Below are 22,362 nucleotides of genomic sequence, written 5' to 3' on the forward strand. Positions count from 1 at the left end.
TGGCACTGTGTTAGACTCCGGGAATACACAATATACAAGACAGATCAAAATCTCTGCTCTCATTCTAGTGAAGCAATATTCAAGAGAAGAGACTTGAGCCAGGCTCCCTGCCTGGGTGATCCTGGGCAAGTTACTTAACCTCTTTGTGCCTCGGTTTCTTTATCTGTCAAATGGGGACAATAAAAAGAGCACAGGCTTCTACCTCGTAGGGTTCTTGTGAGATTAGACAAGCTGATATAGCTGATATATGTGAAACAGTGCATGGCTCATGATGTACACTATGTCAGCATTCACTGCTATTAGTAAAGCAGTAACAATAATAATCACCACAGTGGTAATTATCATTTCTTGAATGCCTATTGTGTGCTGCTAAGTTCTTCACACACATCGTTCCTAGGCTTTACAACAACACCATGCATAGGAAACAGAGGCACAGAGAGGGGAAGTAACTGGCTCAAGCCAAAGGGCTAGTAAAAGGCAGATCTGGCCTTCGAACCCAGGTCTGTCTGGTTCCAGGTTGGTGGTCTTTCTGCACACCCGGCCATGCTGTGTCCCAGGACGAAGGGCAGAGGCCTGTCAGGCCAGCTCCCTCTGGGGACAGAGGCACTGACCCCTCCACACACTCTCACCTACTCCCCACTGCACAGGGAGCCTAGAGACCCAGGCAGCCCCTGTCCCCCTCAAGCCCTGCCTGTATCCCACCTCCACAGGCCCCAGAACTCACCTGTTTTCCTGGCAGGCCAAAGCCTGGATGCCCAGGCTCCCCCTTCTCTCCGGGAGGCCCAGGCAAGGCCACCACGTGGCTGTCCCCATCCTCGTGCTTGGACAGGGCTCCGCATGACTCACAAGGCTCCCCCTGCCAAGCAAGGACACAGAGTTGGGGGACCCCAGGCAGGTTTGGAATCTGGGGCTGGGGAACGTAGCCCGGCCTGACATAGCACCTGTGCTTGCCAAGGGATATCTCAGGAGACATTGTGGGAAAACAGGTAAGAAACGAAGGTGGGGGCCAAGGCCTCAGGGGTCCTGACATCATGCTAAGGAATCAGATGTTACCCTCAGGCAGTGGGGAGCCTCGGAGGGTTTGAAGTAGAGCAGGATAAGCGTGTGTTTGGGAAGCTGGCACTGGCTGCAGCGTGGGGAACGTCTTCAACTCACCTTCTCCCCCTTGATGCCTGTGGGTCCCACTGGCCCTGGAGGCCCCTGTGTGATAAGAAGCCGTGTGTGATACCCGGCAACTGCCTGGGCCGTGCTGGGGCCTCTCATCTCCCCGCGTCCCACCTTGTCCTTCTCCCCAGAGCTGTTGCCATGCAAAGCTCACTTACCAGACTGCCGGCTGGCCCTGCCTCCCCGAAATTACCCTGCGAGCAAAGCAGAGGACACAGGGTCAAAGTGAGGAGGCCACTCTAGGTCATTCCCAAACCCCAAACTACACAAATAACCCCTTGGGATCTCCAACTATCCCCCCTCATTTCCTGGCTAGGGAAACCAAGACCCAGAGAGGGAAAGGGATTTCCCCAAGGTCCCCAGGGGATTCTGTGGCCAGCCTGTTTCTGTCCCCAGCCTCACTCTGCAGAATCCCAGCCCCACCCTCAGCTCTGGCCCAGCACACAAAGATTACGAATTCATTTATCCAACAGTCACTCGCTGGATGCCTGTACACACTGTGCACTCAGCAAGGTGCCAGTAGGTAGCAGTGAACAGCACAGACAAACACACTTGTGGAGCTTACACCCTTGTAGGGACACCAAGAACTTTTAAATAATTGTAACTGAATAGCGATGAGTGCTGTGAAGGAAATAAACAGGGTGATGAGACAAAGTAGGCAGGGGAGGCCGTTTTAGACAGGATGGTCAGAGAAGTGTGAGCCACAATTATTATCAGAAAGATGAGACAAAGGCCAGCCAATGAAAGAATAGGGGGAGGTAGAGAGGAAAAACGTTCTAGACAGTGGGAGCCACAAGTACAAAATCTAAGAGGTGGGAACATTCTTGACATATTCCAGAAAGTAAGGAGGGCAGCACATCTAAAGCACAGGAAGTGGGGAGAGGAAAACCAGATGAACCTTCAAGGCAGGCAGGGCCAGGCGTCCAGGGTCTTGTTAGGCATAGAAGGCCTTCAGTACAAAGTCGAGTCATAGAAGGATTTTAAGCAAGGAAATAATATAACCTGAGGTTTTTATTTGTTTTGTTTTGTTCTTTTCTTTTCTTTTTAAACAAAGCCCCGTTAGCCACTGGATGAAAAAGTTTAAGAGCTTCAGTGGCCACAGGCAGGCCAGCTAAGGGGCTGCCGCCACCATCCCAGTGAGAGATGATGGGACCCAGACGAAGTGGCGGTCATGGAGGTGAGCAAAGGAGGTGGAATTGAGAGAGGTGCTGTGGCAGAACTGTCAGATGGAGGAGATGATGTGGAGATGGGAGGAATCAAGGATGCTGCACGGTTTGGGGTTTGAGGAGGTTTGAGGAACTCGGTATATGCCATTTACAGAGATGGGGGGACCGGAAGAGGAAACAAGTGTGGGGTGGTGGCACAAAGCTCCATGTGAGAAATGACAGGCGTGGTTTGCCTGGTAGAGCGGAGTCTGAACGTATATTCCAGTGTTTCTCACACTTGAATACTCGTATACCCACAGGACCCCTCATTTAAGTAACACTGCATTATTAATTCAACGCTGTCATTCATCTCCAATGCAACCACAAATACAAACGTTCACATGGCACTGAAATTGAGTAACCCAGCCGAGTAGGGAAGATGACAAACTCTGGAGCCACATTCCCTGGGCTCAAATCCCAGGTCTGCACCCAAACACCCATGTGACTTTGAGCAATTTACTTGGCCTTTCTGGACCTCCGTTTCCTCATCCATAAAATGGGAATAATGGAGTACCTACCCCATGAGGTTTTGGGAGGAGGAAACAAGTCAATACACCTACAAGCCCTTGGAATGCTGCTCGGCACAAAGTAAGTGGTAAAGAAGGGTTATTATTATTTTATTATAAGGTAGTCTTGCAGGTACTTAATTGTTTTGGATTATCAGTAAATTAAAAATACAACACTAAGGAACTTTCTTGGAGAACATGTGGGCTCTCAGAAATCAATTCTTTGACTCCAGTCTGCAAAACACTGATGAATTTATTTCTCTGTGGATTTACAGTTTGATCTCTTGTCTATGTTGTCCCTATTCCCCGTCCAGGGGCCCTCTCCCCTGCCTCCCGGCCAAGAAGACCCCGGTGTTCCTGACACCTAACCAGGTCTCACCTTCTCTCCTTTCAGCCCTGTTGGCCCTGGAGCCCCAACTTTCCCCTGAAAAACAATCAAGTCATAGTCACTGCATCCCCCCACTCCCATCCCTCCAAGACTCCATGGGTCCCAGTGTCCACCCAGAAAGAGAAAGGCCAGCTCAGAATTACAAATCCCACAACCCTGCAGGTAGCTGGACAACTACCTCTGTTATACAGATGGGCACTCAGAGGTTCTAAGAGGGAGTCCCAGGGCAGTGCAAGGGTGGAGGGAGGCCTGGAGAACCTGCCTCAGGGCCTCCTTCCTGGTCTCTGCCTTGAGACTCAGAGCCTAAGGAGCCAGGGAGGCCACCAGTGTGGCAAAGATGGGCTGGGCTGGCCTGGCCTGGCCTGGCTAGGAGGAAGCAGTCACTCACCGGAAGGCCAGGCAAACCGAGGCCAGGAGGGCCCACATCTCCTTTGGGCCCTATAGCGGGCCCAAGATGTTGGGCTGCTATGGCTGAGCTGCAGGACAAGCAGGACTCCCCCTGGGGAAGGAAGAGGAGGGATCAGAAAGGCTCCCAGTAGTCAGGAGGGGTCAGCCAGAGAACAGTGTCCCTCACCTTTTCTCCTTTGAGGCCTTGGATGCCAGGGTCTCCCTGCAGGGAGAAAAGGTGTATGGGCTGAGAGACTGGGTATGTTGGGACACCCCAAATTTCCTAGCCATATATGAGGACAGCAATGTCACACACCACAAACCCTTCAAACACCCAGGGGTCCCAGGGGATTCAAGGTCAGCACCCCAGAGCCGGGGCTCATCAACCCGTGTGACAGATGGAGGAAATGAGGCCAGGCTAAGCTACCCTGCCAGAAGTGCCGGTACATACCCGATCACCCTTTTGTCCAACAGCTCCCAGGCCCTCCTGAAAAAAAGGGTCTGTGAGGGAGTGGGGTACAGAGTCCAGCCCAGGACCATAACCCAGCCCTGCCCGCTCCTTTCCTCCACCTCCAACCAACACCCAGTCCCTGGAGGAGGGCACAATCTCACTCACTATAAGGGTTGGCTCCACCCCAGCTTGCCCAAAAGGCATCTTAAGCCTTGGCTAGGAGAACCCAGGTTGGTTGCTATGGAGACCTGGGGTGGCCTTCTAGCCCAGCCCTAAAATCTATGGTTCAGCCCCCACCCCACCCCCCATGGAGCTAAGAGCCTAGACTCTCTGCCCACAGTGTCTCTATGGCCATGAGAAGTTTCCAGCCCCTCTGCCCAACTCCTCTCCATGATTATGCCCCCAGGTTTTTTGGTGGAGTCCCACAAGGGCCACCCTGGGCACTCACCCTGGCGGGTGCAGGATCACCCGGTTCTCCCTTGGGCCCTGGCTTTCCAGGGAGCCCCACAAAGTTCTGGAACCCTTCAGGCAGCGTTGGGCACACTTCGCAGCCGTCACCCTAGCAGAAGGGAGAGAGCATGAGTGGACAAGTTGGGGCTAAGACCCTGGGGAAGACAAGGAGCTCTAGGCATGGGGTGGGCCAGGGCAAAGTGCACAGCAGGAACACCGAGGGGGCTTTCCGTTCGACCGACTCAGTCATTCAGCTTACGATTCCTGGACATCAAGAGCTACATCCTCAAAAAAAAAAAAAAAAAAACTACATCCTCACAACAAGCCATAAGAAATCACTGTGTCCCATTTAGAGGTGGGGAAACTTGGGCAAAGGGAAAAGCTCATTGACTTGCTGTGTTCATGTGCATGGTCGAGGTGGGATTTGAACCTGTCTGTGTAACTCCAAAGCCAGGCCCTTTATTTAGTAATCACACGCACACCATAGGAACAAAGAAGGGGTGGGGGTCCCCCGAGGAGGGTCCCAGGCCCAGCACCCTTGATGCTCAGTGTCACCTTCAGAGAGAAGCTTGCCCTCCCATCCCAACCTGGGGTAACCAAGCCTGGGACTCACCTTCTCTCCCTTCAGCCCTGGAACCCCTGGCTTCCCCTGTTGGAGAAGCAGTGAGCGTTAGTGCCACAGCAGAAACGGCCCGAGGACCTAGCCCCTCTCTCTCTGGAGGCCTTGGTAGACGAGGCCTGGGCATGGTGGGCAGCGGCTCCCCTCCCCCACCAGATTGGGGTCACTCACAGGTTTCCCACCAGGACCTTCCTTTCCCGGCACTCCGGAGCTGCCCTGTGGTCAGAAGAAGGGTTAAGGGGGAGGCTTCTGGCCGTGACCTCAGCCCATGCACCCCTTTGCCATCCAGTTCCCTCTCTGGACGGCAGGACAATCTCGCCAAATCTCTCATCTCCTCTTGGTCGGTTTTGTCAACGAACACTCCCTTCCTGTTGCCTGTCCTTCTCCATGTCTAACCTGAGTCCTTCTGGTTGCAAAGGAATGGAGAACAAGAGGCCTCTATGTGCCCCTTCCCCAGTGCAGCACGTTTGGAGGTGACACGGGTGACCCCAGAGGAACCACAGCAGAAAGACATTTCCAGGGCTTTCTGCTTGTCAAGGCATAAGGCCCTAAAATGAGCTTGGGCCCTCCAATTAGGCCACTCCAGTCATTACCAGACTTAGGCCTGTCCATCCCTGTGCCTGCAACCCAGGCCAAGGCTCCCACGTCAGCAAGCACTGGGATGGGGACACTGCCCACTGAGGGGCCCAGCCCCCTACCCCTTCCCCAACATGCTGGCCGCCTCCCTCCTCCCCCCTGCTGTCCCTGCTGCCCCAGCCACCCCGGCCCCGTTCTCCTCTCTCCTCTCCCCTCCCGCTAAGCAGGGGGGCTCCCGCATGTGCCCCTGCTCCTGCTTGTGCTTACCTTGTCTCCCTTGGGGCCTGGAGGGCCACCTGGGTCCCCCTGAGGGCAGAAACAGGGTCAGGCAGGGGCTTCCCAGGGCCCTCACATTACAGTGAGATCCACTCTGGCCCCTTCCCCCAACCAGGCCGCCTGGGACCAAGCCTTACCTCCCCACCCCTGGCCAGGAGGGAGAAGGGTCTCTGAGGAAAAGAGGGCAGGAGGGGCAAGGGGTACTCACCGGGGTCCCAGGAAGTCCTATCCCAGGGGGCCCAGGGAGGCCTGGGGGCCCAGGCTCTCCCGCCAGCCCCTCAGGTCCAACAAAGCCAGGGTCTCCCTGGCACAGACATAAGGTGGGTATGAGAGAGCCACCGCCTCAGCCCCACCACCCACTCTTCACCGCTCAGACGCCCACAACTCACCTTCTGCCCTTTGGGCCCCATGACACAGATCTCTCCTGGCCGGCCCTGTGGGCAGGGGGAGGGTCTAAGAATGGCTGAGGACTGGCACCTCCCGGGGACAGCAGCCCCACTGGGACGTGTAAATACCCAGCTGCCCACCCTCCCTGCCCTGTCCCAAAGCCTGACTTCACCCAGTGCCCCGAGGTCATTAGATGTCAACATCAGGACATTGGAGGTCAGGATCTCCCAGGCTGGGAGTCAGGATGCCCAGGGTCAGGCCCTTCTCTGCCCCCTCCTGGGGCGCAGTTCTCCCCTCCCCGGGTCTCTGTTCTGTCTGAGCAGCGTAGTGGGTTAGATTCCCAAGGTTACAGTGCAGCATTTCAGGACCACGTGCTGAGGGATGTGGGGGTCGTGCTGAGGAAGGGTCCCAAGCACCGTACATCTCGGCCTGGCTTTCCTGGCGAGCCCTTGATGCCACCGTCTCCGTTCTCGCCTTTCTGGCCCTGAAGAAGGAAGAGGCAAAGTGACTGGGGCTGAGAGAAGGGGCTGGAAGAGCCAGGACAGCTCCATCTGGGGAGGGACAACTGCTTTCTAGATCGGTGGTCTCAGCCTCCCCAGAGATTAAATGGCTTCACAGGAGGGGAGACAACAGGAAGAACTGCCACCAGCCAGGCCACTCGCTCAGGGAGTCTGTGGCTTTTCTCTCCAGGTCTAGCAGGAACTTGGACAAGGCAGGAGGACTGGGAGGCTTCGGGAGTACTACCAGCTCTGGGCCCAGTGACACCATCCCCTAGGATGACTTTGGACACCTCCCTCCTCCTGTCTGTAGGGTTTGCAGACCTCCCTGTCACACACCCCTCAAAATCCTGGCCCATTACCTTCTGGCCTGTGGAGCCGGGGAGTCCTGAGGGTCCCTGAGATAAGGAGGGGACACAAAAGAGAGGTGAGGAAAGGAGGGGGAGGCTGGCCAGGACCCCGCTGCCCTGCCCTGTCTCTGGTCCCATACTCACCAAGGCTCCCGACTCCCCCTTCTCTCCCTTTGGGCCTTCTGCACACTGAACAGGGAGATAAGGTGTTGAGAGGGGCCCAGGGTCACCCCCATGAGCTCTGAGGGCACAGCCCCTTCCTCAGGGGCTGACCCCATATTGGCCCTAAAGCAGGCCTCTCCTCCAGGCCTTACCTGAAGCGGGGCGTCCGGCGAGATTCGAACACAGTCATTGCCCTAGAGGTAGGGAGCAAAGGATCAGCCTCCTAGGGGAGCCATCCTAGACCTGTTTTGAGGAGGATGGGCCCAAGAATCCCATAGTCACAGGTGCCCCTAGAAGATGCATGTTTCCGCACACTAACCCCTAGAGAGACCCTGGCCCTCATCCCCTATTTGGACCAGGCTGCAGGTTTCCATCTGAGATGATGGGATGATGGCTCACATTCCGGCCCAACCCCAGGGCACAGGTGGGAACGTCCTACCATGGGCATGGCTGGGGCACTTACCCGGGCTCCCTTCTCTCCCTTGGGTCCTGATGGACCAGGCAGGCCCTGCTCACCTTTCCCTCTCTGTGGATGAGACCAAAACAAGGGCTGGGACCAGAGGAGCACATGAGAGCCTTGAAGAAGCTCTCCCCATCCTGGTCTTCTCCACGCATCCACCAAACACGGGTGTGTAAATGAGCACAGCCCTGCCCCAACCCCCCCGCCCCCACGCACACAGCATATGGATTCCATACGCATTCATCCGCCTGTCCCTCCCACCCCAAAGGACCATATTTGGCAAATCCGTAGTTTCAGGCAGAAGGTATCTCTTCTCCCACACTCCAACCCAAGCATGCTAGCTCACACACAGCACACCCAGGGGCACAGGGACACATGTGCGTGGACACACACATGTGGAGTGGCAGACACCCATGATGGTGAGTGTTAGGCTGCCCTAGTTCAAATCCTACCTCCACCGCTTACAAGCATGTGTCTCAGGGCAAGTTACGTGAACTGTCTGAACCTCAGTTTCTTCATCAATAAAATGGGATTCATGTCAGCACCTACCTCAAGGGGCTGCGGTGAGGAAGAAATGTGACACTGCAGGTAAACTGTGCACCACTTAGCACGCACATGGAGGTGGCTCCAAGAATGACATTATATACTCACAGGCACACAGAAGTGTGCAATCTCACATTTGCACATCACCCACAAGCTCTGCGATCCTGTCAGGCCCACAGGTATATGGGTTCACCCCCCTGCACATGTGCAAACATGTGTCCCGAAATGCACATAGTCACACACACACACACACACACACACACACACACAGACACACACACACAAAAGCACACCAGTCACCCACGTGGGCACAGCTGGACCTCGGTTTTCCCTGAAATAAAATGATAGTACCCACCCGGCAAGATGCCTGAGGGGGTTCAGGAAGGTCATGGTGCCAATGGGTGGCCCAGTGCCTGATGCACAGTAGGCCCTCAGAAAAGGGCAGTTCTTAACATCCTCACATACACACAACCCCCTACTCTCTCCAACACACACACACACACACACACACACACACATATCTAATCACCCCACATATATGCAGGCTTGGGTAGCCCTGATATATACACACAGCCAAGGGGCCACATGCCGTGAGATGGACTAGCACCACTGAAGAGGGCAGGGGTGTCCTGTTCTCCATCTGGGACTCACCTGGGGGCCAGAGGGACCAATTGTGACCTGAGGGGACAAAGGAGAGAGGATGTAATCTCTCAGGGAGGGAGCGGAAAACAGACCCAGAGAGGGCAAGCAATTTAGTCCGGGTCACACAGGGGTGGCTGAACCAACAGCCCAAACCCCAGCCCCTGCTCTGTCTCCCAGGCCAACCAGCATGCTGATTTTATATCCCAAAGCTGTCAAACTTACGGAGGGGTTTGACCTTCCTTCTCTAACCTGCCTGGCTTTGGCTAGCTCCACCCCGCAGTTGCTAGGATAATATGGCTGCTCGGTTGCCATGGTAACCCCTGCATGTCTGGGGACCATCAGCCTTACTGGATTTGGTGGAGGACTGGACGGAAACAGGGGAGGGCAGCAGAGGGGGTACTTCCTGATGTCCCCCAAGGCCAGGGGCTTAGAGCCGAGGGGAGCGGGGGTTGTGCCCTTTGTGGATCAATGCAGAATGTCAACTCAGAATGTCAGGCTGCGGGAAAGTGGTGACTCATACTGCCCACGGAAGAGACACAGTTGGGTACCAGCTGGGCTCGCACTGAGTCCCTTTCCCTTGTCCTTCTGGACCCCAGAGGGAGGATGGGCCAGGACCAGCTAGAGAGGGATAGGAGGGGAGGCCCTGAGCCAACACGTGGTTTGGGGGGTCATGCTGGGCTGTGTCACCCTGAGCCAGCCCTTCCCCTTCTCTGCCTCGAAGATGACATGGGAAGCCTTCCAAGCAGACCAGGCCTGAGTCTTTGAGGGGAGTGCCAAGCTGGGATCAGCAACCAAGGCTCTGATTCTGCCAGCCGCCACCCCGTCCCCATTCCACCCTGGAGCCCAATACATTGCATGAGGCTTCCTTCCCTGGGGCCCTGGCTTGGTGGGACTGCGGGTGTGGGTCAAACCCAGCTCTGGGGGTGGGCAGGCAGAGAGTGTGAAAGTGCACAAAGACCCCCTTGTCCTGAACCAGGAAGCCGCCAAGCCAACCTCTAGGCAACGCCCACTCCCAGGCCCCGTCCACCCCACCCAGCACACTCTCTCTTCACTCACGTTGCTCTCCCGGGCACCATGGACACAGGGTGGGCACTGAAAGGGAAGAATGGGCCTGGAGGTCAGGTCTGAGAGCCCAGGACCAGCCCTCTCCACCCCACTGGCCCCCATACACACACCAAGAACATCACAGGTGTCTGGGTGGAGTTGAGGAGCATAAAGATGGAAATCCTATCAAGCTCGCCCCTCAACTCCCACCAACCCAGAGCCAAGCCATTTCTCAGATGAGGAAACTGAAGCCCAGAGAGGAATAGCAGTGGGCCCTGGGTCACACAGCATGTTGGAGCAGAGTGAGGCCCAGAATCCAGCGTCCCATGGCCAAGGCCTGGGCTCTCTCCAAGATACCCGTGGCCATTTGCTGCCAACTCAGCAGGAGTGTCCAGGGCTGAACACCCCGCTCCTAAGGAGAAGCAGCAGGCAGACAGGGTCCAGCATCAGGTCCCCAAGGAATGCTGGGAGCTGTGTGGTCATCCCACACCCCCATGCCCAGGCTCCAGGGCCCCAAAGCCTTGTCCGAAGGGCTCATGCTGGCACCTTTCCAACCAAGCTCTTTTTGCCAGTCTAGATGGGAGGCTTACCTCATCTACTGCTGTCTCCTGGTGGGCCTGAGAAGAGGGAGGGCATGAGAATGGGTGGGGAATGGAGGGGACAAAGCACTGCTTCCAACACCCCTACCCAAGAACCACCAGGAGCGGGTGCCCTAGATAGTGCCAGGTACTGTCTGTCTCGCTCCCGTTCATCCTTCTTTCTCAGAGCTGGCACCTACAAATCCTAAGCTCTGTCCAGGAGAGTGGGGGCAGGTAGGAAGAGCATGGGCGGAGAGTCTCTTACTCGAGGGGTTTACGGAGGACAGGGAGGGCAGACTGAGGACACTGTGGGCTCCTCCGCCCACGCACTGTCTCTACCTTTGTTCCCCTTTCTGCCTTCTGGCTGATTCTTCCCGTCAGCTGGGCATCCACCTGAGCAGACAGAATAACGGGGAAATCTTGAGGAGGGGGCAGTTCTGGGGCCCACACTAGATAGGGGCCCCCAGGCAGGGGCATGGACCCCTGGGATGCCTCAGCCTGACATCTGGCAGCTCCCAGGTCATCAAGAGCCTGCTCAGGCCCCTGGCACCCCAACAGGCACCCCCCTTCCTTTTCACCCCACCCACGTGATGTCGGAGAAAACAAGACCATGAATCAATGGGATCCTGTGTTCCTGCAGCCAAAAGCTGGGCAAGATGCCCAGTAGGCAGGGAGGCTGCCCTGCCAGGGTGTGGGGCTATGGGAGGAACTGGGCTTCCCTGCCACCCCTAAAGAACCTAAAGCAGGCAGGGCAGCTGGCCATGGTGCTGGGCATGGAACCAGCCTGGCACTTGCCCGGGCTGAGCCCAGGAGAATGAGTGAGCCCCAAGGCAAGCAGTGTGGCACCTGGCCTCTGATCCCAGATATCCCTGTCCTGGAGAAACTGCCTTTGGGTGCCAGCCTGGTCCTCCCCTCACCAGGGTCTGGGACGGTACCAGTGAGGGTCTGGGTAGTACCAGAGCTAGATGGGCACAACTCTCAATGCCAGCAGGCAGGCAGGCACAGGGTCGTACAGTGGGCTGTCTCTCTGCCTACCAGAATCCAATAGGGGTGGGAAGCAAAGAGGCAGGGCTTCCAGTGCCCCCCCTGCCCGGGGGCACATGGTCAACTGACCCTGGGGGCAGGCCCCAGTCAGGTCAGGGGAGGGGCAGGCCCACTTGTGCCTGCCTGTGCCCATGTCTGCCTGCCCTGCCTACCCACCTTGCTGTTTTGCGGCTCCTCCAGGCAGAAGCAGCGGGTGTAGACCTTGCCCTCAGTCTGTGGATTGATCTCGATGAGCTCATTGCTCTGGGTGTCCCGGCGGGCCTTGGAGGTCTCTGGGGGACACTGCCCAGTGTGGGGGAAGGGCTGGGGTCAGTACAGAAGGCAGACCCCTCCCACTTCACCCACTCATCATCCTAAGATCTCTAGGCATCCCCTTCCTGGTCCTCCTCCTCCAGCACACTGTGTCCCTGGGCAGTGCCCCAACCCCTCCCAGCTGTGCTGGGGCCAGGCCACTCACCCCTCCCGGTGAAATCTCACAGCAGCCCTCCTCCAGCACAAGATCCGGGTCACAGTAGATGTGTGCCTGCTGAAGGTCAAACTGCAGGGGACACACAAGTGTCACTTCATTTTAGCAAAGAGCTCTGAGTCCTGGCCCTTAATGAGGCACAGAGATGGCTCCATCCCAGAGTTTGCCCTCAGAAGGTTTCCAGTCTGGCCTGGGAGACCATCAAGAATACAGCTGTCACAAAAAGCAAAACAAAACTATACGCGAAAGAAAGAGGGAGAGGGGGGAGAAATGTTCGCTTTGGCCCAGAGGAAGAGGGGAAGAGGAGATTTCATTCAAGCTGGGCCTTGAGGACCAGTAGATGTTCAGCAGGTAAGTATGCAAGGAAAAGCATTCCAGGTAGAGGTAACAGCATAGGCAAAGGCTGGAGGTGTGAAAGTATTAGGTGAGATGGATGTCTGGGATGGAATCAACCAGAGCAAAAGCTGCACGGAAAGATGGAACAGAAGATGCTGCTGCAGTCATTTATAGGGACCAGATCATGAAAGACCTTGAATGCCAGGTTAATATGTTCAGGCTGCATCTGGAGGTCAATGGGGAACCATGAGAGGATTCTGAGCAAGGGAAAGCCCTGGTCAGATATAGGTTCCCGGGAGCTCACTCAGGCTCCCAGAAAGTAGGAGCAGAGTCCAAGCCTGACCTAGCACTCACCGAGACAGGTTTGCCCCGCTCAGCATCCAAGCCCAGAAAAACATGGCCCACAGGCCGCATGGGTCGCCAGGGCCCCAGAGGCCGGGAGGAGACTGATGTGCAGTCCACATGCACAGAGGCTACGCGTTCAGCCACGCTCAGCACCAGCTTGTGCCAACGCAGGTCAAAGAGCTGGGGCACTGAGAAGATGCAGGACACAAAGTCACCATCTTGGCCCCGGGCCCGGAGCTCCAGGCTCCGCTCTTGGCTGTTGACTTCCAGGGAAATCTGTGTGGAATTGGGAAAGGCAAGGACAGAGAATCAGAGCCCCGCAAGCCACAGCGTGACAAAGGTAAGGGCTCTCAAGCTCATTTCACAGGAGGGGAAACTGAGGCCCAGAAAGGGACGAAAGCTGGCTGGGGTCACAGAGCAATACCTCCTAAGAGAATGGGATAGGTGGAGTGGGGGCGGCCTTGAGGGTGGGCACTGGGATGGAGCAGGGAGGCCCCAGAAATCACAAGCTGGGACAGAAGCTGGTATGGACTGGTACTGCTCGAATGCCAAGAGCAATGGGGGTGGAGCAGGGGGTCGGGCTCACCTGTGGGTACCCATTTCCATCGGTCACTTGAAACAAATACCACGTGTTCTGGTGGGTGTGTTTCTTCAGCGATAGTGTCAGCACCAGGGCAAACTCACTGGGGAGGCCCCGAGGGAATACACGTCTGTGGGTAGAGCAGGGAGGGTGCCTTGAGGCTCAGGTAAGAGACTACCTGCTGCCCACCCTGGGCCCTCAGGACTGTTGAACCTACACGAGACACGCACAGGCACACACCTCCAAACTGCCACACACATACATATACACATCCATTCATTCTACAGATGTTTATTGAGGGCCTACTATGTGCCAGTGGTGGGTCTGGCTGCGGGGGGTAACAGGGGTGAAAACACAGAGAAGAGGCCTGTCCTCAGGGAGGCTTCAAGTCTGACGGGGTGATGTGGGAGGTAAGGCCATAAACAAAGGATCCTCAGAATGACTGTTGCACTATTTCATTAGGATTGTGGTAAGTGCTTCCAAGGAATCCAGGATGCCTTGGGGAGAATAACCGGGCCTGGGGGAGGGGAAGAAATACTGAAAAAAGATGAACAGGTTCAGCACGACTGGAGCAGCAAGAAAGAAAGGGGGGCTTCCCTGGTGGCGCAGTGGTTGAGAATCTGCCTGCCAATGCAGGGGACACGGGTTCGAGCCCTGGTCTGGGAAGATCCCACATGTCGCGGAGCAACTGGGCCCGTGAGCCACAATTACTGAGCCTGCGCTTCTGGAGCCTGTGCTCCGCAACAAAAGAGGCCGCGATAGTGAGAGGCCCGCACACCGCGATGAAGAGTGGCCCCCGCTTGCCGCAACTAGAGAAAGCCCTCGCACAGAAACGAAGACCCAACACAGCCATAAATAAATAAACACACACAAAAAAAAAAAAAAAGAAAGAAAGGGAACATTTTGGAAGATGAGGCTGGAGAGGCAAACAGGGACCAGACCACCCAGGGACTGTGGGAGTTTGGACTTCACATGTGTGGGTGCACGCGCACACGCGCGTGCACCCACCCACACCCACACACACACACACACACACACACACAATTCTTGAAGGTTCCCTCCTCCATCCTGGAGTCCTCAGAACTGGTGCCCACAGGATGCGGACCTGTCCTCACCCACTGCTAGCCAGAGATGGGGAAAGGACACAGGGTGGGCCTGCCGGTCCCCTTCTCTCTGCACGCCCTGCAAGGCCCAGGAGTGGAGACCAGGCTGACTCCTGACAGGAAGCAGGATACAATGACCCACGGGTGCCCCTGAGCTTAGGCCCCACATGCAGAGTTGCTGGGAGTGTGGCTGAGGTCAGTACTGATTCCCAGTGGTCACACTGGGGCCTTTACCGCATGGGCTGGGTGACTGAGACCGCTCCCAGTCGCAGGATGAGAGGTCCCTTGGGGTTTCGGATCTTCTTGATGGCAGATGTCTTCATGAGGCTGAGTCGGCGGATGAGATTGAAGCCTTTAGGGGAGACACCAGATGACAAGCTTAGCTGGGCAGGTGAGTGGGGTACTGGCCACTCCAGGAAGATGGTGGAGGGGGGACAACAGGATGAGATGAGCACTCACCAGTCACGTTGGTCGATAAGTCGCTTCTGTGTTCCAACTTGAGTCCTTCTTGCTGTGAAGGTGGGCACCGCTCCCCTGGAAAAGAATTGGCAGTGGGGCATCTGGTGGGCTCAGGCTGAGGTGACTGCACAGCCGGGCTCTTGGGGAATCTGGGACGGAGCAAGTTCATATTCCCCACACTACATCTTTACCCAGGCTCTGCCCTGGGGCTGCTTTCACCTTTTGCCTTCTGACCCTGGCTACCCTGGGAGCCAGTGCACAGATGGGAAGACTGAGGCCTGGCCCAAGGCTACTAAGTAAGTTCACAGCAGAGCAAGATCAGAACTCCTAGAACCCAAATCTCCCTAGGACCCCCAAGTCAGGGGCCAGACCAGCAAGAGAATGAAAGAAACTCTGGGCAGCCCTACAGCTCAGATGGGGTGGGGAGCTGTGTATACACATGTGCTCCCTCCACAACATACACCCAAGTGGGAGACAGAGGAGCACTTCAGGGGCAAGGAAATGTCAGGTCCATGCACACTGTGTTATATACCAGTGCATGCGCATGTCTGCACATGTGTGAGTTGTAGATGCCTGTGCCACCAGGGATGCCATGTGCTGCTGGTACACATGTTCTCAGCAATGGGTGGGGTTCCACTTCCCACAGCCAAAACAGGCAAGCAGGCCAGACACAAGTCTGAGTCAACAGATTGACTTTTCAACTGGATAACTACCTTATGAAACTGTGAGAAGAGACTGAGGGCCTGAGTGGACCACAAGCTCAAGGGACCCCCCCCAGAACCTTGGGGCTCCAGACAGGGTATATGAAGGGGGTAAAGGCTCATGCAGAAGGGGATAGCTTAGTCAGGTCTCCAAAACCCTTAAGGGGCAGGTAGGCAGCCATGGGCCTGCCTCTTCTCTAGGGCTGATTGAGCAGAAGTAATGAGAGAGTGCTACAACGGGAGAAACGGAGGCTAGAATAAAAAAAAAAAAAAAAAACCTTTTCATCAATGCAGATGGGGTAGCTGGGACAAGCCAGTGGATACAGCTCCTAGAAGCTGGACATTGGACTCCCTGAATGCCTGGCTGGAAGAAGGAATCCTGGATTCCTAGGCCCAGTGACCCCCCTGGAATCTTTCTCCCCCAGGTTTGTCCAGAAAAACTATCACTGTCTTTAGCATCAGCAGCAGCAATGGGTGACTCACCCCTTGGCAACGGGCCCAAATTCCTTACAGATGTTGAAATTATCTGCCCCAATCCCCAGGGACCCGGTGAGGGAGAAGAGAGTAAGGCATATATGCAAACATGCAAAAACACATATGTATACACACAACCCACAGTCACATGTACCCCACTCACATCTGCATCTTGGTTTTTCTGCCTCTTTCGGCTGGATTTGGGGGTCTAGGAATTCTATTCCTGCTCAGCCATACAGCCAGAGGGCACCTAGCAGGGCAGGGCAAGTTGCCTGGTCAACTTCCTCTGGCTTTGGGCCCTGGAAAGCTACACCCTTTGTCCCATCCAGCGTCTGGGCCTTGAGGCGGGCCCTTTATCCAAGATCGCCGTGGAGGAGGAGGAGCACGTGGGCTGGAAGATGGATTCTCCACCATGGAAAGGACTGGAGAGGCCTGGCCTGTTTGGGGATGCAGCTTCCCTCTGCAGGGAGAGCTTGCTGCCGGCTCCTGCCCACCACACTGGCCCCACCAGCACTTGGGGCACAGGTTGGGTTTATGTATTAGGGTGGGTGGTTCTTCTCACACACAGAGACACAGGAGTATGTACAGATGCACACAGCAACTCTGAGATGTAAACACAGAGAGGCCCAGAGACACACAAATATGTAGACAGAAACACACATCCTCTCTAGCTCACCTCACACTGGCTCATGTGTGCAAACACCTCAGGCTACCCTGAGCCCAGCCTCTGGACTCTCCTATAAATGCCCACGTGACCCAGGCCCGTGGTCACATACGTGCACAGGACCCCACACCTCAGAGAGCCAGTGGCAGGCCTATGGCACTCTGATCCTCACGTCATCTCACCTGTATCTGCCTCATGGCTGCAGATAACACAGAGACTGAGCAGCCACAAGCCAGGAGCCCAAGATGCCCACATCCTGGTCCAGAGAAGTCGGCCGCAGCCACAGCACCTGAAAACCATAGAGAGCAGGAAGGTGGATTCCTGAGCTCACAGAGCACAATTCCACACGTGGGCAAGCAGCAACCAGCCCATGGGGCCCAGGTGCTGGTACTGGGGTTTCAGGAGGTCTAGCCAGGCGTCAGTCCCCCTCAGAGGCCCAACCACAGGCCTTGGGCTAGGATTTGGGCCGAGGTGATATTCAAAATATTTAACCACCGTTATGGCACGGACACTGAGCAGCCAGAGCAGAATGCTGGCCGGAGCGCTGAAACCAGGTCCAGGCGGCATCTGGCTGTGCCAGTGGACAGTTGCTGGATTGAGGAGAGATCTAGAGGGTCCTAGAAGGCCAGGTCACTCGGGATAGCGAGGAAGCTTGAGGCAGAGGCTATTTGCCAAGACACTTGGAAGTATTTCAATATTTTATCAACCTGTGCACTGTACTGGTATATGCTAGCCTGGTTCCTGGCCAGCCGCACCCAGCTCAGCCAGGCGGCCCTGTCTGGCACCCACAAGGTCAGGGGCTGACAACTGGGCTGAGTCTCCTGGAAGGCATCACAGGGTTGACTGGAAGCCTCCCCCATGGGTGCAGCGGGCGAGAGAACAGGTCAACGGGCTCAGGACCTTGTTGCCAACCTCCCCTGCTGATGGATGCTTGTCTTTTAGTTTTATTAAACCCCGATGGATGGGCCCAGATAAATCCATGCGGGCTCAGCAAGCGGCCAGCAGAGCCATACATCGTCCAGCCTCCCCCGAGACAGGCAGCTCGCTCACGCACACAGTCATGCATGTGTCAGCATGACACACACAGATACACAGGCACATATACACAGAGACATATTTGTGCCCATGTGTGCATACAGTCCTACCTGCACACAGGCATGGTCACAGAGACACATGTTCACGGTACACTTAGACACACCAGCTAGTACATATACACGTGCACACAGCCAGCCTATGACTACTCCTCCATAGGCCCTCCTGTCGGGAAGTTCTTATGCAAGTCTGACCTCATTCCCTCCAGCTGTAAAGGAATTCTGTTTCCCCTCCCTCAGTTCTGGATAGGGAATGAGAGTAGGAAGGACCCCTCGCCTCAATATATTTGGAGATAGGACCCCAATCTCCTTCCTCCTGGGGCAGAACTGTTCCCCCACCTTATTCATCCCCCATTCTGGTGGCATGCACATCCTATCTCTCAAATCCTATCCTGACCTCTCCCTCCTGCCAGTCAGTGGAAGGACTGCCAACTGTGACAGACATGTGAATGCATGTGAACTTCAATGGTTCCCTGTCCCCTTCCTGCTCCTGACCTCTCGCCTTCACTCCTCTAGCCCCAGCCAGAGCAGGGGGCTACAGGGATAAGAGAGAAGCTTCCAAGGAGATGACCCCATCCATATACGAAGGCACAGATCTGGGGGCAGGGAGAGTCAGAACTGCAATGGAGGTAGAGCTCATCCTGCTTTAAAGAAGGGGACTGAGGTCCAGAGAGGGGATGCCTCTTGCCCCAGGTCACACAGCAAGTCAGGGGCAGAAGAGGCCCTTCAGTCCAGAGCCCCGAGGCAACCCGCTCCACCCCTACTTACCGTGGCTGGGAATCCCTGCCACCTCACTGAGTAATCCAGGCAGCCCAACGCAGCCAACCGCGGGAGGCAGGGCCTGCGTTCCTCAGACCCGCTGGAAGGTCCTCGATTACTTCTGGCCGGCCTCGGGTCCCCAGTTTCCCCTGTCCTGAGCTTTTGGGGCTGAATGCTGCCCCGCTCGCACGCCCGCTCGCCTGCCGGGGACTGCCGGCCACTCCGGGTGGGAGAAGAGGGGGAGGCTCCAGGGGGCTGGGGACTTGCCAGGGCCGCTAATGGAACACAGCTGGACCCGCCCGCCAGGCAGGAGGAGGGAGGGAGGACCGGGAGGGGGCTCCAGCGGTGGCAGAGGCGGCGGGACGCAAGGCCCGCTCCTGGCCTGGCTGCGTTCCCAAGCCCATCCCTCCCACTTGCCCCGCCAGGTGAGCGAGCGAGCAAGGCGGGACCCTGCGTGCCGGGAGTTGCCCTGCAAGGGGCTCTGGCGGCAGTCGGGTGGGCGGGGAGTCCGGCCCTTTAAGAGCCAGGCCTGGAGCTTGAAGGGCCTCCCCTGTGCCACCCCCTTCCCCTTCCCTCGCTGGGCCTCCAGAAGGGTGGTGGGGCTGCGGGGGGGTGGGGGGGTGGGGGGCGGGATGGAGACCCTCCTCCCCAGTTCCGCAGCACCCGTGACGTGGCTGCTGCCCAAGCCTCCTTGGTCAGCTTTTTCCAGTTTCTGAGCCTAACATTCCCAGTTAGTCTGTTCTCTGACCGTCTGAACTGGGGGGAGGGGGCCCCCTCCAGGAGTTGGGGGGTGTGTGCGCGTGGGTGGGTGCGCGCATGCTAAATTAACCCCTTCTGCTCTGGACTCAATTCCAGACAAGTGGAACCCAGCGGGTCCCCTTATTCCTCCTGACTCCGTGAGGTTAGAAGGGCTCAAATCCCTGTCCTCCGCTCTAGCTTTGTGGTTTTGAACTTACTATTTAACTATGACTCCACTTTCTCATCTGTAAGATGGGATAATGACTGCATATACCTCACAAGGTTGTGAGCAGGAAACAAGTTAGTCTGTAAAAGTACTTACTAAGGGCACAAAAGAGGAGCTCAATAAATATTCACCGTTATTATCATTATTATTGTGGACGCTGGCAGGAGGTGAGGGCCAAGGACGGGGTGAGGGGGTGAAACTGGACCAGCCCAGCGATGGAGAGGGTTTTGCTTTATACTCAGGATCCAAGGAACCGAGAGGAATTGAGGTTGGATGAGAGATTGGACTTCTGAGGAGAAGGAAGCAGGTAATGTGTCCAGTTCTGTCCAGAGGCAGGGGGATGATTAAGGTGATCCTCCCAAGGGTCTCCCCTGGCGGCAGCAAACAAATTTCTGGGCCCCAAGGATGAGGAACTACAGAGAAGTAGGTTCAAGAGGCCCTTGAGTGGTAGGAATGCGTGTGGGGGGAGCACCTGGAGTGCCCTGATGGGGGGTGGGGGCTTCCTGGAGAAGCAACATGGTGGAGCCATAGCCCTGTGGCCCCATTTAACCAGAGGGGCGGCAAGCCTAGGGTTTCCCGCCTCCGGAGCCCGAGGCGCTGAGTCAGCGGAAACCCGCAACCACGGCCACGGAGACGCGCCACTGTGGTCCCTGCGCAGAACTGGCCCAGATGTGGCTACGACAGTGGTGGGGCCTGGGAAGCGCTGAGCTCAGCAGGCGGGAAGTGGAGGGGTGGGGCTTTCTGGGAGCTTTGGCTTGAGGAGTGGGCAGGCACCGGCTCCGCCTGCCCATACGGTGCTGCGCCAGTGGCGGGCCCTTGGGAATGAATAGACAACACCCAAGGTCAGGCTCTGTGCTAAGAACTTCACACAGGCTAGCTCCTTTCATCCTCACAACAGCCCCAGAAGGAGAATTCTATGCTTACCGCCATTTTACAGATGGGGAATACTGGAGCCCAGGAACAACTCAACTTGCCCAAGATCATATGGTTAGTGGATGGTGGGGCAGGGGCCCATGCCAGCTAGGCTGGACCCATAGCACACGCTCTTAACCACTGTGCCATCCTGGGCAACTCCTATATCCTTCCTCCATTCATATCCCAGACACTCCCGGGCAGGAGGGGACGGCTGAACGCAGTCTAGAAATGGGCCTATACCCCTTCCTGCCCCTGACACATATGTGCACCCATCCAGAAACGTGCAGTTAGATATGTTCTCTCACGACACATGTGTACAGACTCCACGTGCATATGTAGACACTTAGGTTCACACAGACACATGCACACACTTGATACTCCTCACGTAAACAGACACACAGAGACACATGTGTGAGCACAGATGAAGCCACAGAAATATATCCCTGGATGTACTCAAACACAGGTGCATAATTTTCAGAATGCATGTACTTGGCACTGCTTTTACTTGGATATGCACACATGAGACATATGCATGCACATGCAGACATGTGTGTGCACAAACATACACATAGAAACACACATCTGTGCCCACAGGCATAATTCTTCATATATGCAAACAGAGAAACCTGCAGACCTACAGCACATACACATGTGTGCACTCAGACACAGGTGGCCACGCAGACTCAGCTCCTGCAGAAACCCCGACTCAGACACGTACACACCAATGCACATCCACACACACGCAGGCAGCGATGCTGACACATTTACATGCATTCAGCCCCAGAAAGCCCTGCATGCCAGCAAGCAGGGTATCCCGTGAGGCTGGGCTCAGTGCCCTAACCCCAGATGGCATCGCCACTAGGTAATCAACGCTGCTAATCGCCACCAGCTGCCCCGGAGCCTGCCTGCCACTGCCGGGCGGGGCTCCCAGGCCTCCTGGGCCTGGGGTTGTGTGCCCAGATGTCGGCAGTGCCAAGGGCCCACCCACCCCATTGTTCCTGCTGGCCATTGGGGAATCCCCAGCTGGCAGGGGCAGCACCTGGGGCTGGCGAGAGTGAAGAGCCAAGACAGGGCCTGGTCCCAGGTCAAGCCCAGGAGCTCCCACCCAGCCAAGCAGAGGTGAGCTGAACCGCCACAGGCACACGTGCACACCTGGGCCCCGGCATATGGGCACACGGGTGCACACACATACACACACAGGCATATCACACTTAGCCGAAACAGACCTCTTGACTGTTCCCCACAGAGCTGCATCGCCCTGTCTTCCTCATTCTGATAAACACCACCATAATTCATTCAGATGCTCAGGCAAACAACCTAGGAGTCATCCTTGGCTCCTTCCTTTCCCCTGCCATCCCTGCTATCCTGTTGATTCTACACCCAAAATGCAGCCCGCATCCACCTACTTCTCCCCGGTCTCACCCAAGCCACCATCCTCTTTTGCCTGGACTGTTGCAGGAGCCTCCCAACTCCCTACTTCCCACCCAGCAGCCAGCAAGACCTTTCCAAACCTGGATCCACTGGCTTCACTCTCCTGCTTCAATCTTCCAGTTTTCATTTCACCCAGAAGAAACCCCCAAATCCTTCCCTTGGCCTTACCAAGTCCTTCATGATCTGGCCTCTGCCTTCCTGTCCAGCCACCTCACCCCCAGAAGCCGTGGTCCCACGGGCCTCCCTTCTCAGTCCTGAATTCACCAAGTTGGCTTTCTCCTCCGGGCTTTTGTACCAAGTCATCCCTCTGGAAGGATTTGTCCCTGATCTTTGCGAGGCTGGCTC

The 22,362-nt window shown here is 56.3% G+C and overlaps 1 protein-coding gene across 2 annotated transcripts in view; it reads right to left on the minus strand.

Annotated features, from left to right (window-relative positions):
- COL16A1 (collagen type XVI alpha 1 chain) overlaps nucleotides 1-19,219 on the minus strand; it is a 51,357-nt gene extending 32,138 nt beyond the window's left edge. The window contains exons 1-30 of one of the 2 annotated variants that reach the window (XM_059917752.1): nucleotides 18,717-19,219; nucleotides 17,040-17,146; nucleotides 15,019-15,093; nucleotides 14,794-14,911; nucleotides 13,463-13,586; nucleotides 12,886-13,152; nucleotides 12,187-12,267; nucleotides 11,886-12,011; nucleotides 11,025-11,078; nucleotides 10,698-10,724; nucleotides 10,120-10,155; nucleotides 9,073-9,099; nucleotides 7,882-7,944; nucleotides 7,571-7,612; nucleotides 7,401-7,445; nucleotides 7,269-7,304; nucleotides 6,831-6,893; nucleotides 6,412-6,456; nucleotides 6,231-6,326; nucleotides 6,014-6,052; nucleotides 5,342-5,386; nucleotides 5,165-5,200; nucleotides 4,550-4,660; nucleotides 4,102-4,137; nucleotides 3,838-3,873; nucleotides 3,652-3,762; nucleotides 3,255-3,299; nucleotides 1,323-1,358; nucleotides 1,156-1,200; nucleotides 725-856 (exon numbers count right to left, since the gene is read on the minus strand). In XM_059917752.1, coding sequence (XP_059773735.1) covers nucleotides 725-856; nucleotides 1,156-1,200; nucleotides 1,323-1,358; nucleotides 3,255-3,299; nucleotides 3,652-3,762; nucleotides 3,838-3,873; nucleotides 4,102-4,137; nucleotides 4,550-4,660; nucleotides 5,165-5,200; nucleotides 5,342-5,386; nucleotides 6,014-6,052; nucleotides 6,231-6,326; nucleotides 6,412-6,456; nucleotides 6,831-6,893; nucleotides 7,269-7,304; nucleotides 7,401-7,445; nucleotides 7,571-7,612; nucleotides 7,882-7,944; nucleotides 9,073-9,099; nucleotides 10,120-10,155; nucleotides 10,698-10,724; nucleotides 11,025-11,078; nucleotides 11,886-12,011; nucleotides 12,187-12,267; nucleotides 12,886-13,152; nucleotides 13,463-13,586; nucleotides 14,794-14,911; nucleotides 15,019-15,093; nucleotides 17,040-17,112 — 2,070 coding nt within the window. In that variant the 5' untranslated portion in view covers nucleotides 17,113-17,146; nucleotides 18,717-19,219. The remainder of the gene's footprint in view (nucleotides 1-724; nucleotides 857-1,155; nucleotides 1,201-1,322; nucleotides 1,359-3,254; nucleotides 3,300-3,651; nucleotides 3,763-3,837; nucleotides 3,874-4,101; nucleotides 4,138-4,549; nucleotides 4,661-5,164; nucleotides 5,201-5,341; nucleotides 5,387-6,013; nucleotides 6,053-6,230; nucleotides 6,327-6,411; nucleotides 6,457-6,830; nucleotides 6,894-7,268; nucleotides 7,305-7,400; nucleotides 7,446-7,570; nucleotides 7,613-7,881; nucleotides 7,945-9,072; nucleotides 9,100-10,119; nucleotides 10,156-10,697; nucleotides 10,725-11,024; nucleotides 11,079-11,885; nucleotides 12,012-12,186; nucleotides 12,268-12,885; nucleotides 13,153-13,462; nucleotides 13,587-14,793; nucleotides 14,912-15,018; nucleotides 15,094-17,039; nucleotides 17,147-18,716) is intronic. The other variant, XM_059917750.1, reaches the window with a different exon arrangement.
- Between the last annotated feature and the right edge of the window lie 3,143 nt (nucleotides 19,220-22,362).

Source organism: Balaenoptera ricei, chromosome 1 (genome assembly GCF_028023285.1).
Source record: "Balaenoptera ricei isolate mBalRic1 chromosome 1, mBalRic1.hap2, whole genome shotgun sequence".
Classification (NCBI taxonomy): Eukaryota; Metazoa; Chordata; class Mammalia; order Artiodactyla; family Balaenopteridae; genus Balaenoptera; species Balaenoptera ricei.